This window comes from Manacus vitellinus, unplaced genomic scaffold (assembly GCF_001715985.3).
Source record: "Manacus vitellinus isolate BGI_N305 unplaced genomic scaffold, ASM171598v3 scaffold_3_pilon, whole genome shotgun sequence".
Taxonomy (NCBI): Eukaryota; Metazoa; Chordata; class Aves; order Passeriformes; family Pipridae; genus Manacus; species Manacus vitellinus.
In genome coordinates this window covers 21,895,762-21,911,172 of record NW_021940535.1, presented here as the reverse complement: position 1 = coordinate 21,911,172, position 15,411 = coordinate 21,895,762, and the positions used below count along the sequence as shown (strand labels likewise).

The 15,411-nt window shown below is 50.3% G+C and overlaps 1 protein-coding gene across 3 annotated transcripts; it reads left to right on the top strand.

The window, feature by feature from the left end:
* Positions 1–5,636: 5,636 nt before the first annotated feature.
* On the top strand, positions 5,637–9,084 carry EVX1 (even-skipped homeobox 1). Of its 3 annotated transcripts, XM_029961957.1 has the most exons (4): positions 5,637–6,129; positions 7,172–7,206; positions 7,642–7,831; positions 8,554–9,084. In XM_029961957.1, exons 1-4 carry the CDS (start codon positions 5,665–5,667, stop codon positions 9,082–9,084), a joined length of 1,221 nt encoding a protein of 406 aa, XP_029817817.1. In that variant the 5' UTR covers positions 5,637–5,664. The 3 variants fall into 3 exon arrangements, with proteins under 3 accessions (XP_029817817.1, XP_029817818.1, XP_029817816.1); XM_029961958.1 differs by lacking the exon at positions 7,172–7,206 and having other exon boundaries at positions 7,613–7,831; XM_029961956.1 differs by lacking the exon at positions 7,172–7,206 and having other exon boundaries at positions 5,655–6,170; positions 7,651–7,831.
* Positions 9,085–15,411: the final 6,327 nt, after the last annotated feature.

Here is a 15,411-nt window from a genome sequence, read left to right as displayed (position 1 = left end):
CCTTCCCTTGTTCTTCTTCTTTTCCTCCTTTTCATTTGCTTGTTTCATATACAGCTTTCCATTCCTTGTCATCCTAAATGGAGTCTCATAACGTGTGTAAAGAGAAAACAAGAGGCAACATATTTGTTCCCATGGGTCAGATCTGCTTCTTTTCAAATCAGAGAGGAAATCACCCTTTCGTTACAGGAGACACACTGTTGGGTCTCTGGAGTAAAATACCCACTTCTGGCATTTCCCTAATGGCAAGAGGTCCCTCAGCAGATCCTGTACCCCTTGGACACCCTTATCTCCAAAGGAATCTTCAGTAGGGATTTGTCACACTCTCACTAGGGATGAAAAGGGTCTTCAGGATACGGCATATGAGCTAGGACTTTTTCAACCATTTTCTCTAGGCAGAGTGTCCACCTCTTAGCAACAATTTCCAATGCCCTGAACTACATCTATGCTCCTCTCCACACCTGTTCATAAGGCTCTCCGTAAAAATATCTTCATCCCGGTGAAAATCCCGGGGTTTGGCCTATCTGGAGCAGAACCAGGCCTAACGCTGCCAGCACGGCTGGAAAGTGATGGGCTGCAAGAGGGTGCAGAGAGCCGCTGCTCTGGCCGTGCGCCGCTTGCTTACAGCAGGCACAGAGGACACCGTGCGCTGCAAACGCCCCTCGTTTCAACCATTTCTTTCTGGGAAAGGCCGGGAGACCGCCTCTCCGGGGCACTGGCGCCTACCCGGGGGCGATAGCGGGGGAAATAGCTGGGTGACCCGGGGGACAGCCGGCGATAGGGCCGGGGCGGGTACCAGCGCCCCGACGGGGAGGGCGGGCAGCTCTCGGGGTCGGCGACCCAGCCGGCAGCACCGCTCCTCTCGGCCCCTCCCGGGCCTCTTGTTTGTTTTAATAAAGCAGGACACCAAAATACTACGTGGGTGAAAGGATGCGTGTTCACCTCTGGCATTCCCGCGGTTTTCTCTTAGTAATGCCATGTCCCTCCTTATGCCTCTTCCTTAGGGCACCTAAAGATCCCCTGAGACTCCTCAACTCAATGTTTCTCTAAGAGATGCTTCGAGGTTTCGGGTGACGCCATCACCCGCCGGGGGAAGTCGCGAAGTTGCACAGCACGGAGGACTGCGAGTTCAGTTCTTGTTAAATCAAATCTTTAAAAAAAAAAAAAAAAGTCTAGTCGCGGGAGCTACTGAAATACTGTCCATTTTCCTTTATCTGTGCCTTCCACCGAATTAAATGCACACTATAAATACTTTTTTTGTTTTCGAATCATGGAGTATGCCACGCAGATCGTGTTTCTACTCCTCATTGGACATTAAAAGGTTGCCGCAGTTTTATGGTTCTCGACGAGTCTGGAAGCGATAGTAACTGAAATTGAAAGCACAAATTCCTACACGATTTACTCACTGACATCAGCAAAGCAGGAGATTTAGTTTCCACCGGCAAATTTGTCCTGAATGTCCTAGATGCGGGAATCGTGCCCTTACCCCCTCCCCCCCCGCCTCTCCCTTCCCCGGGTTTTGGTCTAACAAGGTAAAAATCTCCAGAACCTCCTGCGGTGACAGGGAACTGCTGCTTCGGACAACCAACAGGTAAAAAAGAAAAAAAAAAAGAATCCAGAACAGACAGAGGTGCCGGTATCCGGCATTCAGAGGTGTATAGAGGCAGAAACATGTCCTGGATCTGATCCTGTAAATACCAGTACATGCTCTCCTAGGCACATCCCACTCACGGCTCTGTCCTCTGTCTCCTCAACGTCACTTACGTGTTATGTGCTGTCATCGTACCAGCTTGTCTTTACACCTCAGAATAATGCGCCTATTATTCTCTTCTTTCCAAAGTTTCCACCTCTAATCATGTCGTAAAAAATAGACTTAATAAAACAGTGATAATTACGCCATTATTGTTAACACTACCCATTAAAAATTTAAAAATAGGTTTTCTGTTTTGGTTACCCATTTGCACTACGTATCAGTTCTTGCGGCACTGAATCGTTCCGCAGTATGTCTAAACTTTTCCCCTTTTTTAAAGATGACAAGATTTCAGGGTTTATTTTTAGAGAAACTGAAGGTACATTATGGTTTCTCAGTCGTAATTGGACAGTATCGGCCAAAAGTTATTGACACTCTGTTGACCGGCGAAGGAAAATAAATATCCCGCGGGGAAGGAGAGTGTGATGTGCCTTTCCTTCTGCAGGGTTAGCAATTTCAAGGAAAATGCCTGATTTATGAGCGTATCACTCCAGTAATGTTTTAATGTCTCCCTATCACTTCCTTGTTTTGGGAAGTGTGTGTCTGTGTTTCGTTTGGTTTTCGTATACCAGGCTACCTTTTAGCCTGTGTTAAGGCAGGATTCGGCGTCCTGATCTCGCCTTGGCCATACATCAGCAGAGAAGGCTATACACTCGGAGAAATAAATCAGTTTGAAAAGTTTTGAGGATAGTTACGACAGCCTGGCTGTGACCTAGTGAGCGACAGATAATAGGTTTTAAATCTCTGTCTGGGACCATAGAGATACACTTTCCAATCTGCCTGGAAATTAATCCCAAATGAGGGAGTCTCCTTCCAAATTGGGCATGACAGATCTGAGAGAAACACTAGACAGAAGGCAGCGCACCGGACCCCACATTCCCGGCGAGGCAAAGCTCCGCAGACGCGGTAGAGACCGGGACGGGGCTCTTCGTTCCACCACGCCGCGCCGGCGGCTTGTTGACGTGCGAGGGGCTATTGCGGCAGTACTGCTCCTGGGGGATGTAAAAATAGACATTTTAAGAAGCCTTAACTAATACAATCTAAATTGACCTCAAAAATTCCAGTACTTCCCCCCCCTCCTTCTTAGACCCCACTCGGGCCTTTAAATTCTCTGTGTTTACCCTTGGGAAATAAAGGCGTGTGTGCGGGGGTGTGCGTCTGTCCGTGCGGGGGTACACCGCAGCCTGTGCTGCTGCGGGCTGAGTCAAACCTCCCGTGACAATGACCATCGTCCCGGGCTCAACAAAACCTCCGACCCGAAGTACTTGACGGGTGGCTTCCTGGTGGGAACGGATTAAGAATGGGGTGGGGAAGGAGACAGCAGTGACTCGTAAACGAAGATAATAAAATGTCTGGGGGACTGGCCAGCATAATCCCCGGGAACCATCTCCAGGGCTCCAGTCTGCCAGAGAGAGGATTTCCCATCAACTTCCCTGCAATCGTCTCCAACGCCCACTCTGGGAGCGCTCCCTCCTATTCAGAATTCAGCTCCCGCTTACTGTTGTTTAGAAACAGACTTGAGTATCCCTCTTCTTGCTGCTAGCAAACTCATTGTGATGCGGAGATGCTCTCTGTCCGCCACAGACAACAGCCAGCCTCTTCCAACACGGCTACTTGGCTGAACTAGAAGGGAGGCTGGAAGTGAGCTTCCTCGGGAGGTTGGGGCTACTCTGAGACTGGGAGGAAGCTGAACATTCACACACACACCCGAAGATGCCAGGGACACGAAAACAGCTCTTCTGCCCTTTCCAACCGCAGAGATGATGCCACCAGCTGTGGGAAGCGGCACCAGCGAGACACAGGCACAACGCTGCCCGAACCCCCCCTCGCCTCACCTTGCGTGGCCTGGCCCCACCGCTCCGCTCCGCACCGCTCCACGCAGCGGGGTCAGCGCTGCCCCTCCGCCTCTGCTGAGTGCCAAAGGCAGACTACCTTATCCATCCATCCATCTATCCATCCATCCATCCACCCATCCTTCCAACCACGCACTGCAGCAGCCGGACCTGATCCTACTTCCCCGGCTCCGCTCTGGCACAGCCCGCGGAGCTGAGCCTGGCTGCGGCAGGAATGAGCAACGGGCACGCACCGTCTAGAGCTGGAAAGGAAGAAAAAGGAAATTGAATCTAGCAATGAGTTTTCAAGAAGTTTGCAGGCTTTGGAGCAGTGCACACTTCACACGTGTGAGGGAAAGCAGCACAGTCCAGAGAGTGTTGTGCGCATGATGTGGATTTGCGTGGAAAAATGCATACGTGTATACACAGAGAGAAAGGGAGACTGGTAGCCACAGCCCTGTAAAAATTCTTGGTTTATTTCCCTGAAACCGGTATGCTTATTCTAGAAGAACACCTTAATCCATGCATCCAGCGGACCAGGAATCTTGTTTGTTTGTTTGTTTGTTTGTTTGTCTCCTTACATCATACCCGTCTCTCACACAGGGCTAAACGGAAAAATACAGCATGTTTCCTCTTGCGCTGCTTGTTCCCCACCGAAGCAACGTCACCTTAGATATGCCAGTAAATTCCTTACCGGGTTAGGAACGTAATTGGTTGAATGTTTTCTGTATCCTGACTAGCCAATAACACTCTGAGAAAAAAATTTAGACCAACCTAGTCACGACAGATGGCGAAAATGGCTTGACACTACACGTATGAGGCAATATTAACTGAAGATTAGATACTTACCGCATTCATTAGAAATATCAAAATATGCGAAAACGACTACATGTGCCGCTGTATATACGGATGCAAGGTCTCTCATTTTCAGACAAATGCTGTCCAAATGGTTGCCCTTGTCATGTCTGTTTTAACAACATCTGCTGTCTAGCATAAGCTCTGGCCTTGCTAACTTGCATTTCTCTAAGCCTGAATTATTCTTGGCAAAGCTTCTTCTTGCAGTTTCCCCCCCTGAAAGCACATAATAATTTGTGCAAAACCGTTAGTTAAGAAGAAGAAAGGAGAGGAGACATAAAACTCTCTTAAAAGCATAAGAATCGTGGAACAAATGGAAACAGCAAAGGAAGAAATAAGAGCAAATGATAACCTTAGATAGCCAGAATAACTACAGTTATAAGTGAAGTAGTTTAAGTGAAGTATCTTTTAATCTGTAAAAAGCAATAAGTATATAATTGCATTTCCAAATTTTGAACTAACGTTTTAATCGCAGTCAATATAAAGCAATGACAGTTAAACGAATAGGAACCAATGTTGACCCGGAGCAAGAAATCAAAGCTATTTTTACATTCAGATGTCAGCAGAGCGTTTCTTTATCGTCAAGTTTGCAAAGGATTCTTAAAAGCCTTATATATGCAGTTGGGCGGAAGCTGATTGCCAGCAATAAAAAATGCATCCAAGGGAGAGGCTTGAGTACGTATCTTCTCACTTCCAGGATGCAGCTAGAGATCTTCGCCTCAATTCTACATCAAGGTTGTGGCTTAAAGCAGTCAAAGGGCTATATAATTGTCAGGCAAGGCTTCCCCCCACGGAACTCTCTCCGCATGTTACAACCTCTTTGCAGCTCAACTCCATATGCATCTCTTTTTCACACTTCCCTCTCCATCTCGGGCTCCTACACCTGGTGCATCATGCATTTAGCCCATTCGCTCCGGCTCTTCTTTCATCTTCCCAATGGCAGACGTTTCTATTTATCCACTGGCAATCAATGTGTGGCGTCACCGGTGGTACTGTAATGACGACTGCACCATTGAGGATGACAGCTTAGAAAGAAGAGGGCAATGGTGATCCCTCCCAGAGCAGCACAGCAGAGTGTAGCGCTCGCATCACAAGGTCACCCTATCTCCCCTCTTGTTCCTCTGCATTGGCAGGAGAGGGTTGCTGGGTTTATACAAGGCTGGGGCGGGAGCGGGAGGGAGGGGGGGAAGAGATCTGGATTTTTTCTCCCCTCCCTTTAGCAAAGCCACAATGGAAACCAGGAAGGAGATGGTGATGTTTCTGGAGGGGACAACTCTTGGCGCTCTAGTTGGCAAGAGGGTGCCTAATTTGTCCGAAGCAGTGGGGAGCCCCGCTCCGGAGCCGCAGGAGAAGATGATCCATCGGAACTGCCTCAGCCCCAGACCTGGCCCCTTGTCGTCCCGGGAGAGAGGAGGAGGAGGAGGAGGAGGTGGCGGAGGAGAAGACGAAGAGGAGGTGGAGGTGCTGCCAGGGACAGGGACGGTGCCGGAGAGCCGCTCGGCGGCGGCAGCACTGCTTTCGGCCGGACAGCAGCCCCCCGCGCCGGAGCCCCCCTCCAGCAAAGGGCAGCAGAGCAGCTCGGACACTGAGTCGGATTTCTATGAGGAAATCGAGGTGAGCTGCACCCCGGACTGCGCCACGGGGAGCGCCGAGTACCAGCACAGCAAAGGTACCCAACTCCTTCCCATGCCTCCAGCCCCCCGCCCGCTCCGGGGCTGGGTGGCAGCACTGGGGGGGCGGGGGGCTGCCGGAGAGGGTTTTTCACCTCGCCAGCTTGAGCGAGGTGGCAACCTCGCGAATTACTCTGTATGTGCGTGTGTGTGTGTGTGTGTGTGTGTGTGTGTGATCTCCTTTCCTGGCTGATTCCTCGTCTCCCTGCCACCGGGAGACTTGTTTGGGAGTCAGAGGACACGACACCGGGCAGCCCCCGCATCCCTGGAGAGGAGCCAGGCTTCCCATCGCGGATGCAATCAGGTCTGCGGCTTGTTCCGTAAGACCCCCTTGGCCAAGACCACCACCCGCTCTTCCCTTCAATTTATTCTATTTTATTTTTATTCTTCCCTATCACCTAGACAGTGCATGCTCCAGGAAATCCCTTACGATCCTCCATGCCGGCGGGTTTTTTTGTATGTGTGTGTGTGGGAGCAAGATCAAACGGGTTTTGTGGCCGAGAGCTGTTTGTGGTTTTGCAGGGTGAAATGTGCCCGGGCGAGTGCGGAAGCGCCCATAAAGACCGTAAAATCGCTCGCCTGCCCCAAGAGCGGTAGTGACGGCCTTGTTTGCTAGTTGGGTTTAAAAAAAAAAAAAAAAAGGCCCAAATTACCTTGTCACTTCTATGTCTCCGTGGCGCCAGCTCGGAAATGGTCCCAATGAATTAATTGCCTTTGGTCTCGGGCACAATGAGGGAGAGTTGCATTTGAAAGCAAAAGCAGCGGCCAGGCCCCTTTTCCCCCTGCCCCCACTTCCCACTCTCTATTCCCACCTTTCCAGCTCGGCAAAGACCCCTTCTATGCTGACAACAACCCAATTCCCCCCGCTTCCCGTTCCTCCATCACTTCAAGAAGAAGCCGGGAAGTGTGGAGAGCGCTGTCTGCCCTCCCTTGTTCCTTACAGGCTCGTTGAAAATACCCCATCCTGGGCTTTGGAGGCTGAACAGAGGATCCCCGAGGCCTCGTCTTTCCCTCAGAGAGAAAAGGGTCCCTGCCTGCTCCTCTCCTGGGTCCTTGCTGACCTGGAGAAAGGCGCCGCGGAGACGTGCGGCTCGGCCGGCGGGCACACCTGCCTTTCCCAGACGCTCAGTGTCGGGGGATGCTGCGGCGCCCGCCTCCGGTTCCCGGTGGGGGAAGCGAGTGGGGGGTCATCGGGCAGACACCGCCAGTGCGGCGTGTGTGTGTCGAGGGATGGCGGGGGCAGATTACCTTCCAACCAGAGTGAATAAGTACCCGTCAAACCCTTAACCGGTGTTTCATCCCCCTTCTCCCTGCCCTTCTCTCCGGTCCCTCTTGCATGTCTTCCCAGCATCCTCAGTACACCCGGACAGGCACAGAAAAGCCTAATGGGGAGGACTGGGTGGGGAGAAGGGAGTTCGCTGGGGCGGCGGGCAGCGAGCATCCCTCCGTGCCTGCCCTCCTCCGAGCGTGTGTCGTTGCTCCGGCCCCCACGCAGGGCCGTGCTCGAGGCGTTGGCGGGGGATCACCCCAAGGGCAGCGGAGGCAGCGGAGGCTCCCAGGGCTCACTCGCCTGCAGCGCCAGCGACCAGATGCGCCGGTACCGCACCGCCTTCACCCGCGAGCAGATCGCCCGTCTGGAGAAGGAGTTTTACCGGGAAAATTACGTGTCCAGGCCCCGGAGATGTGAGCTGGCGGCTGCTCTCAATCTGCCAGAAACCACCATCAAGGTACACGCAGCTCGGACATGTTTTTAATTAGCACGATATAAATCTATATGGCCAAACTTCCTTGCAAAACTCGGGAAAGCACTTCGCCAGCACAACCCTCCCTCTCAGCTCCCCCCGCCTCCCGCCCCTTTCCTGGCCCTGCCCGCACCCTGCAGCAATGCGGGAGAGAGGACACGGCTCCTGGAGCCATCCCGGCCAGCGCCGCTAATCCAGCCTCTCCCTGGCAGATTATTTTTAATCCTTCCTTCAGTCCAGTCCAAATCTCACTCAGCTCTTGGGGGAGGGAAGAGGAAGCCAGTAGCAGATCTTGTTTCCATCTCACTTTCCTTTGCCTTTTCAAAACTATTTGCTCATGAAAATAAACCCGACAGCAAGCCAGGTAGTTCTGGATGAGAAAGGGCAGCAAGGAGGCAGAGCTGCCCAGTTGGCCGGGACCGAGGGGCGGGGGATGGTGCGCAGCAGGACAAGCCCTAGCAAGCAGAAAGGAAAACAAGCAGACTAAAAGGGCTGCTCCTCTGGGTCTCCCTATAGATTTTTTACTGGGGCTTAACTGATCCCTCCGTACGTGATGACAACTCCCTCCGAGGGGGAGAACTGGCGTCGGTCTCAGTTCTCCGGTAGATCCGCGTCCGCCGCACCGCCCCGGGGCAGGGGCTGGTACCAGCAGCCGGGCGGAGCGGAGCGACGGCGGGTGACGGCTCTCGCCTCCCCTCTCCCCGCAGGTTTGGTTCCAGAACCGCAGGATGAAGGACAAGCGGCAGCGCCTGGCCATGACCTGGCCTCACCCGGCCGACCCGGCGTTTTATACCTACATGATGAGCCACGCAGCGGCCACCGGGAACCTGCCGTATCCATTCCCGTCCCACCTGCCCCTGCCCTACTACTCCCACATGGGCATCGGCGCCACATCGGCCTCTGCCGCCACCCCCTTCAGTACCCCCCTGAGGCCGCTGGACACCTTCAGGGTCCTCTCCCATCCCTACCCGAGACCAGAACTGCTGTGCGCCTTCAGGCATCCCTCTCTCTACCCTGCCCCAACTCATGGACTCAGCAGCGCCGGGAGCAACCCCTGCTCCTGCCTGGCTTGCCACAGCGGCCAGTCCAACGGGCTGGCTCAGAGACCCTCTGGATCAGACTTTACCTGTTCTGCCACAACCAGGACTGACTCCTTCCTGACTTTCACGCCCTCTGTGCTGAGCAAAGCCACCTCAGTTTCCATGGACCAGCGAGAAGAAGTACCTTTAACGAGATAAACCTTTGTCTCAGGGTTATTAAACACTCGTCCCTTTCCCGGGCTTCTCTTCGAGTTAATGTACTTACAGCCCATGTTTATTTAATCGTGTTCTCTGCTCAGTCGTGGACACCTACAGGAAAAAAAAAGACTAAAAATAGCTCAGTCTTAAAAGGATTTACATTCCAAGTTGGAGGGAGGGAGAAAGAAAAGAAAAGAAAAAAGAAAGAAGAGAAAAGAGAAGAAAGAAGAAGGAAAGAAATTACTAGTGGTTTATCTCTGAGACGGATTTTAGGCACGAAAGAGGAAGAAAATCAACCCGAATGAAATACACTTCAGTAACCTACAGAAATGTGCTAGGACTTTCTTTTCCATGGATAGACTTCTTCCCAAGGGCTGGGGCTTCTGTAGATCACAGCGACAAACCTTATGCACAAACCTACGAGACAGAGAAGGAAAATCTGAAATACTTGAAAGAAACATTATCTTGATAACGAAACGGCTTGTGCGCATGAAGAAAGCAAAGATGTAATCTCTCAGTGTTCAGAAAATAAAAACGGGCAGGCAGCAAAAAACCCAAAAGATCTTCTGTTTGCACCTCGACAGTATTATCCATTTCTCTCTATAGAGAATAACAATGCTTTACCATAAAGAAAACCTGTCATTCTGTACATTACTTTTGTGGTTTAATTGCATTCTTCACCCTCCCTTTTCTAGTCCTTCGTTGTGAGCAGAAATCCAGCATTTCATTTCCTCTTTTATTCCAACTTCTATTTTTAAGAGGTAGACTTGAATTGGCAGGGAAAAAATATGAGCTCCTGCCTCTTTATGGGTCAGAGCTATTTGTCCTTTAAATATCAATGTCCTATTATCAGTCGCTGAAATGTGCACACACTGACGAAATTAGCAAGTGATGTATATGTAAAGAGGGTTTTTGAATATCGAATGTACAATGCTTTGTGAGCAAAGAGCCCGTGCCAAACGCTAACAAGCCGCCAAGGGAAGAGATTAGGTGACAGGGAGCACAACTCCTTCAGACAATCACCAGTCTGTAAATTGGAGCAAAGGCGATTTCCCTTCCTTTGTACTTCAGCCTTCAGTTCTCTCATTGCCATTTCCTTCTGTGTCTTCTTTCTTTTCTTTTATTTTTCCTTTAAAAGAAAAATGTATTTCATGCTTTGGGTTTTGTGTTTCCTTCCCCAGCCCTAATCTTTGCATTTGTATGTGCCCGTCACACTGATTCCTCTTCCTTCTTGAGGAGTTTTTCTTTCACAAGCTCACTCTTTCCCCCCCACCTCGCCTCCTCTTCAGAAGGTATTTCGGAAGAAGGTAGCGTCATTGCTTTTGCTTGGATTTCTGTAACTTAAAATTTAAAAAACACTGGCACGGGGCTCGGTAGCAGTTTATTTCAGTAGTTTCCTGAAATAAACAGCAGTTGTTTATTTCATTCTATTTTAAAATGGCCCAAAGAATACACTGCCATAATTTGTTACCATGTCAGAATAAAACTTAAAAGCAACAAAAATAAAACCACCAAACCCGATAATAACGACACATTTTCTCAGCATCTCACTCATATTTTTATCGTGCTTGTTAATAAGAAAAACAACTACAAGTGTTGCTTAAGACGAATTTCACCGTGCAGTTTCTAATAGTTACAGTTCAACAAGCAGGAAAATAAATGCTGGAGAGAACAAAGACGTGTTGACACCTCTGCTATCTACTTTGTACTAAATTGCTGAAAAGCCTCTGGTTTATTGTCACACCGGAGACTTTTTGTCCTTAGGAAAGGGGGTGAATAGCAGCGTTTCCCTATAGAGGATGGAGAGCAGGGAAGAGGCACGGGCGTAGCAGAATATATTTTTCCAATTAAAAAAAATATTGTTTAGTACAGCTTTTAAAAACCTGATCCAAAGTCACCATCTTTAAATCATTAAGGGCATATTGTTCCGCCCTTTCTGAATGAGATGTCCTCATGGACATGGAAACCGATGGCCCTTTTTGGACACTCGCAAACAGATTCTCCCCCCCCCCCCCCGCCCCATCCTCCCGGAAATAACAATTGTAAACAGCGTCCAAGGGCAGTGCCGAACAACGACCGAGCTTTGCAAGCCTTTCCTCTCCTATGCTTTTTCTTTTAGTACACAGGAGAAGAACCAGTCCAACAAAATAGGAGCTGCAGAGCCAGTGCCTTATACAACCCCCCGGCGACCCCGGGAGAAGGGAGCGCTGAAGAGGACGGGGGAGGGGAGGGCACGGCAGAATGAGGGCTGCTCAACAAAAACGGGGAGTCCTAAATAGCCCACGATGTCCCGTTCCTCGACCGGGCGGAGGCATCTGCTGGGCCGAAATCGCAGGCCGGGATCGACCGGGGCTGCTTCTGCTATCGCGGCACCAGTTTGCTTCTGCAAAGTGACTAGTCCAGAAAATACCATCAGCTGGGGGGCAGAGCAATATATATGTATTGTTAAATACAGAAATTTTATATATCTAGGTGTGTGTGCGTGAGAAAGTGAAAATTTAAACGTCTGTTTAGCTCTTCCACCCGTGATAGGGACACTCCCCCTTAGCGAGCGGGCAGAAAGGAAGCAGGGATCGGTAGCGTCCGCAGCCGGCACGGTCCCTGCTCTCCCCGCATCTCCACTGCAGCCCTCCCGATCACCCACTCTTGGAAGATGCTGCGGCAAAGGGTCTCTGTGATTTTCTCCGCGGTTCGGTCACAGGGCAGAAATTGTCTGCGACAGGTAAATAGGCTGAGGGGTCGCGGTAATGCCAAGAGTATTTTCAGTTAATAGGGGAGGGAAAATGAGGTGTCTGGAGCGATATTGGAAAGTACAAGATCGATGATCCGTCCTCGTGTCCAATCAGCAGCCTTTAATTGACTGTATTTTCTAGGTAATTGAGCCGCTGTGCTCCTAAATTGAAGTGGAAGATATAACAATACATCTCAGTGGGAGGAATTACTCATTACTTCATAATGAAATTTTCCATTTGCTGCGTGGGGCCGGTGCCGCTAACGCGTTAGCCGCCAGTGGGGGTGTCCACGGCCCCACGCGGGGCATCGCCTCCGGACACGCGTGGGGCATCGCTGGCGGCCCGGGGCAGGCACAGGACACCCAGCCGGCAGCAGGTTCTGCCCCTGGCCCCGAGCCACTGCCACCAAGCAGGCAGGTTTGCGTTGGCGGGCCCTGGCCGGGAATGAATCCCTTCGAGGAATTAGGGTGAGGTCCTGGGGGAGCCGGCAGTGAGCACCTGCCTCCTTGACACCAGCGGGAGCAGAGCTCTTCTTCGGGGTACTCCATGTACTACTCCAGGTTCGCTTCCCAGCCAGTCAAATTCAACTCCGAAAGGCCTTCCCTCCCTCCGCCCCCCTTCCCCGTTAGCGTTTGATTGATTGCCTTATTAAAGCGTGTTCTTGTAAGTGTGACCGAGCTGATTGCACTGCATATGTTTGGGATAATGCTCATTTTAAACAACTGAATAATAATACTACTAATAAAAAAAGGACCAGAAAAGGAAGAAGATGAGCTCTAGAGAACGGGTTAAGCCTAAACGATCCCGAGGAGCAGCGCTGTAACTCGCGCATTAAATTGCTCCGTTACTATCAAATCACTCTGTCCGTCTTTGTTGTGTTTTATCTGTCACCTTCTGTACCATTAAGCGAGATAGCACCGAGACTGACGCTTACTTTCCCGTCCCAGATGATATGTTTTTATTAAGGTCGTGTGATTAAACTGGATCGGATCTGCTTTCCCAGCACTATTCTTTACTTCAGCGCCCAAATAATTAGCAAATCGTCTGTCTATATTTCACATTTTCTGCTGGGTTGTTAGGTCTTTTGCCGGCACCTGCAGAAAGACATGCGGCTCTTTTAGCTTTTTGGCTTGTCTGTCTAAAGGATCCTTTTGTTTTCTATTATTCTCCTGCTCGCCTGGCTACTTTCTTTTACTGCTGAGTTTAGCCCCTGAAAACACCCTCCACCATATGTCACCCCAAGGCCCGCTGTCCTTACAACAGTACCATAGTGTCACCCTGGGGTAAAGCCAACGTCAGGATGAGATGAACTCTCGTTAACACAAATGGCTTCATTTAGGCGCATCAGGTTCCTGGGTGGGTGTTAAGGGGTGTGGGGGGGAACCAGTCACACGTCCCAGAGCCCCTTATTTGTTGCCTGCTCCAGCCAGATCTTCTCGCTTCTCCTCTTATAAGGCGCAAACCGCTGTACGGGTCTGGAGAGCTGGTACTGCGGAAGGGATGCAGTTACAGTTGATTAGGGTAGATCGCCGCCAGAAATAGTCCCTATTTTGGAAAGTTTTTCTTCTTTTCTCTCTCACTCTCTTTTAAGTAGGGGGAAGAAGAGGTAGCTAGTTCAGTATCTTCTAACAAGAAAACAAAAAAATCACTACCTCTGGTCGCCAATTCACCGTTTGCCTTTTGATTTATTTATTTATTTCATTTAGTTTTTTAAATAAGTTAAACTCGGTGGATCTACGACCAAAAAACGTAGAGCAGGTTTACACTAATATTTACAAAACTTATTTTAAAGAGTCTCCGTCAGTGTATTGCAGGCACATATACACGCAAAGCAAATAAATAGATTTTCCCTGCTGCTTTCTCTGCAAAGAAGTGCCTGGGACTTCAGAGACAGAAATTGCCACTTAAGAACATCACATGAAAGTATTAAGTAATTATTTAAAACAAGGCTGTTTAGAAAAATATTTGTGTTTATTGCAGCTGCTCGATTGGCCTCGTTAAAGCTGGGGAGCATTTAAATTGTGTTACAGTCTCATTTAAATCCAGTTTCGTTCCAGCAGGCTGCAAAGCCTGAATAGAACCAATCACTCCATAATGATGATGAATGAGAAATTAATTCAGATACAAGCAAGACAATTTAGGCCTTCATCTGTTTAAATAGCCTTCCAAGATTATTCGCAATTGCAGGTCACAGATTTAATCAATTGTCCAATCTTGTGAAAGTCATATCCCTGCATCTTCATCGAGATTATTTATAGCGCAGTGAAGCCCAGTGAAAAGTATACGCTCTTAACAGGAACAATTACTTAAAGAGAAGCGTTTGCAAAATGAAAAACAAATGCCTCCGTGGACAGTAAATGATCAAACACCTCCTCGCTCTCCTCGGCCTGAGGAAGGGAGCGGAGCTGCAGGTGGGGTGTAAAGGGAAACTCCATCCTTGCCGTATCGCCTTTTACGCTCCGCAGCGAAACCACCGGCGCTCCTTCGTGGCCACCCAATTCAGTCTCCTGGGGGCCGTTCTTTGCTCCCCAGGGCCATGGCCGCAGCAAGAACACGTTAAAAAGCAGCTTTTAATTACGCAATAGCAAGCAAACGCGCCGCTACTCAGCCCGGCGATGCTGACTCCGCCTGCGGGGAGAACTGTCATTTTCTGCCTCTGACTGCCTTTCCGAGATACTTGAATATATGTGTACCATTAGCCTTGCCTTAGCCCGAGTCCTGAGAATCCCCCGGCCCAGTCTTGCACAGTAACAGCCTCCTCTCGGCGCTGCGCCCGGCCGGCTGCATCCCTGCTCCTCTCCTGGAAACATCGTCTCTTCCCTCGGGCTTGAGCCAGCCTCACCTGGGAAAAACCGAGGTCCCGAATAACTCAGAGGTTAACAAAACCTCTATGAAAGTTGAAGCAGACCATTTTGGTAATCGGCAGAATTGCTGCACTTCTCGAAAAAAAAAAAAAGATGGAAAGCAGGGAAGAGACCGGATTTGTTCGTCAATGTCCCGGTGTATAACTGCCTCTTAACGCTCCTCACCCCTTCTCCAAATGCGGACCTATTTACCTGGAGCCTTCATGGCCCCTGGCCCTGAAGCGCTGTCTGTAAGGGCCGTTTCAGGCTCCTGTCCAGATTTGAGGGGTGATTCCGGACTTGGAGAAAGGACGCTTTAAAAAGTAGCTTTTAACCGCGCAATAACTGCTGGCCCAAAGAGGCTCACCCCAATGCGCAGGGAAGATATCCCGAAGGGATGACCTGGCATATGCTAGGGGTAGGGCCCAGCCCTGCGTCCCCTGTCCACAAGACCTAAGGGTGGGAGCTCCGAGCACCCCTAGGCCCCATCTAACTCCTGGGAACGAGGGATCACCGAAGAGCCCCTGCGAACCACCACAATTTGGCTGCAGAAAGTGGATGGTCACGCTGTCCATGGAGGGGTGGGTTTCCCGGGTGACAGTGCGCCACCACAGGTGGGTCTGCACGAGGCGAGACGTCCTCCCAGTGAATCGGGAGACCCAAATCAATGTAGTTTTCCCGCATCAGAAAGGGGAGCGTGGGGCACACTCACCCATGGGCCCTGCTTGGGTGAGGAAACGCCAGGGTTTCGG

Excerpts from the sequence above, each read along its gene's own strand:
- EVX1 (XM_029961957.1), top strand. The coding sequence starts at position 5,665 with ATGGAAACCAGGAAGGAGATGGTGATGTTTCTGGAGGGGACAACTCTT. Across the intron at positions 6,130-7,171 it reads AACTCCTTCCCATGCCTCCA|AAAGGCGCCGCGGAGACGTG; the intron begins GCCCCCCGCCCG and ends GCTGACCTGGAG. Across the intron at positions 7,832-8,553 it reads TGCCAGAAACCACCATCAAG|GTTTGGTTCCAGAACCGCAG; the intron begins GTACACGCAGCT and ends CTCTCCCCGCAG.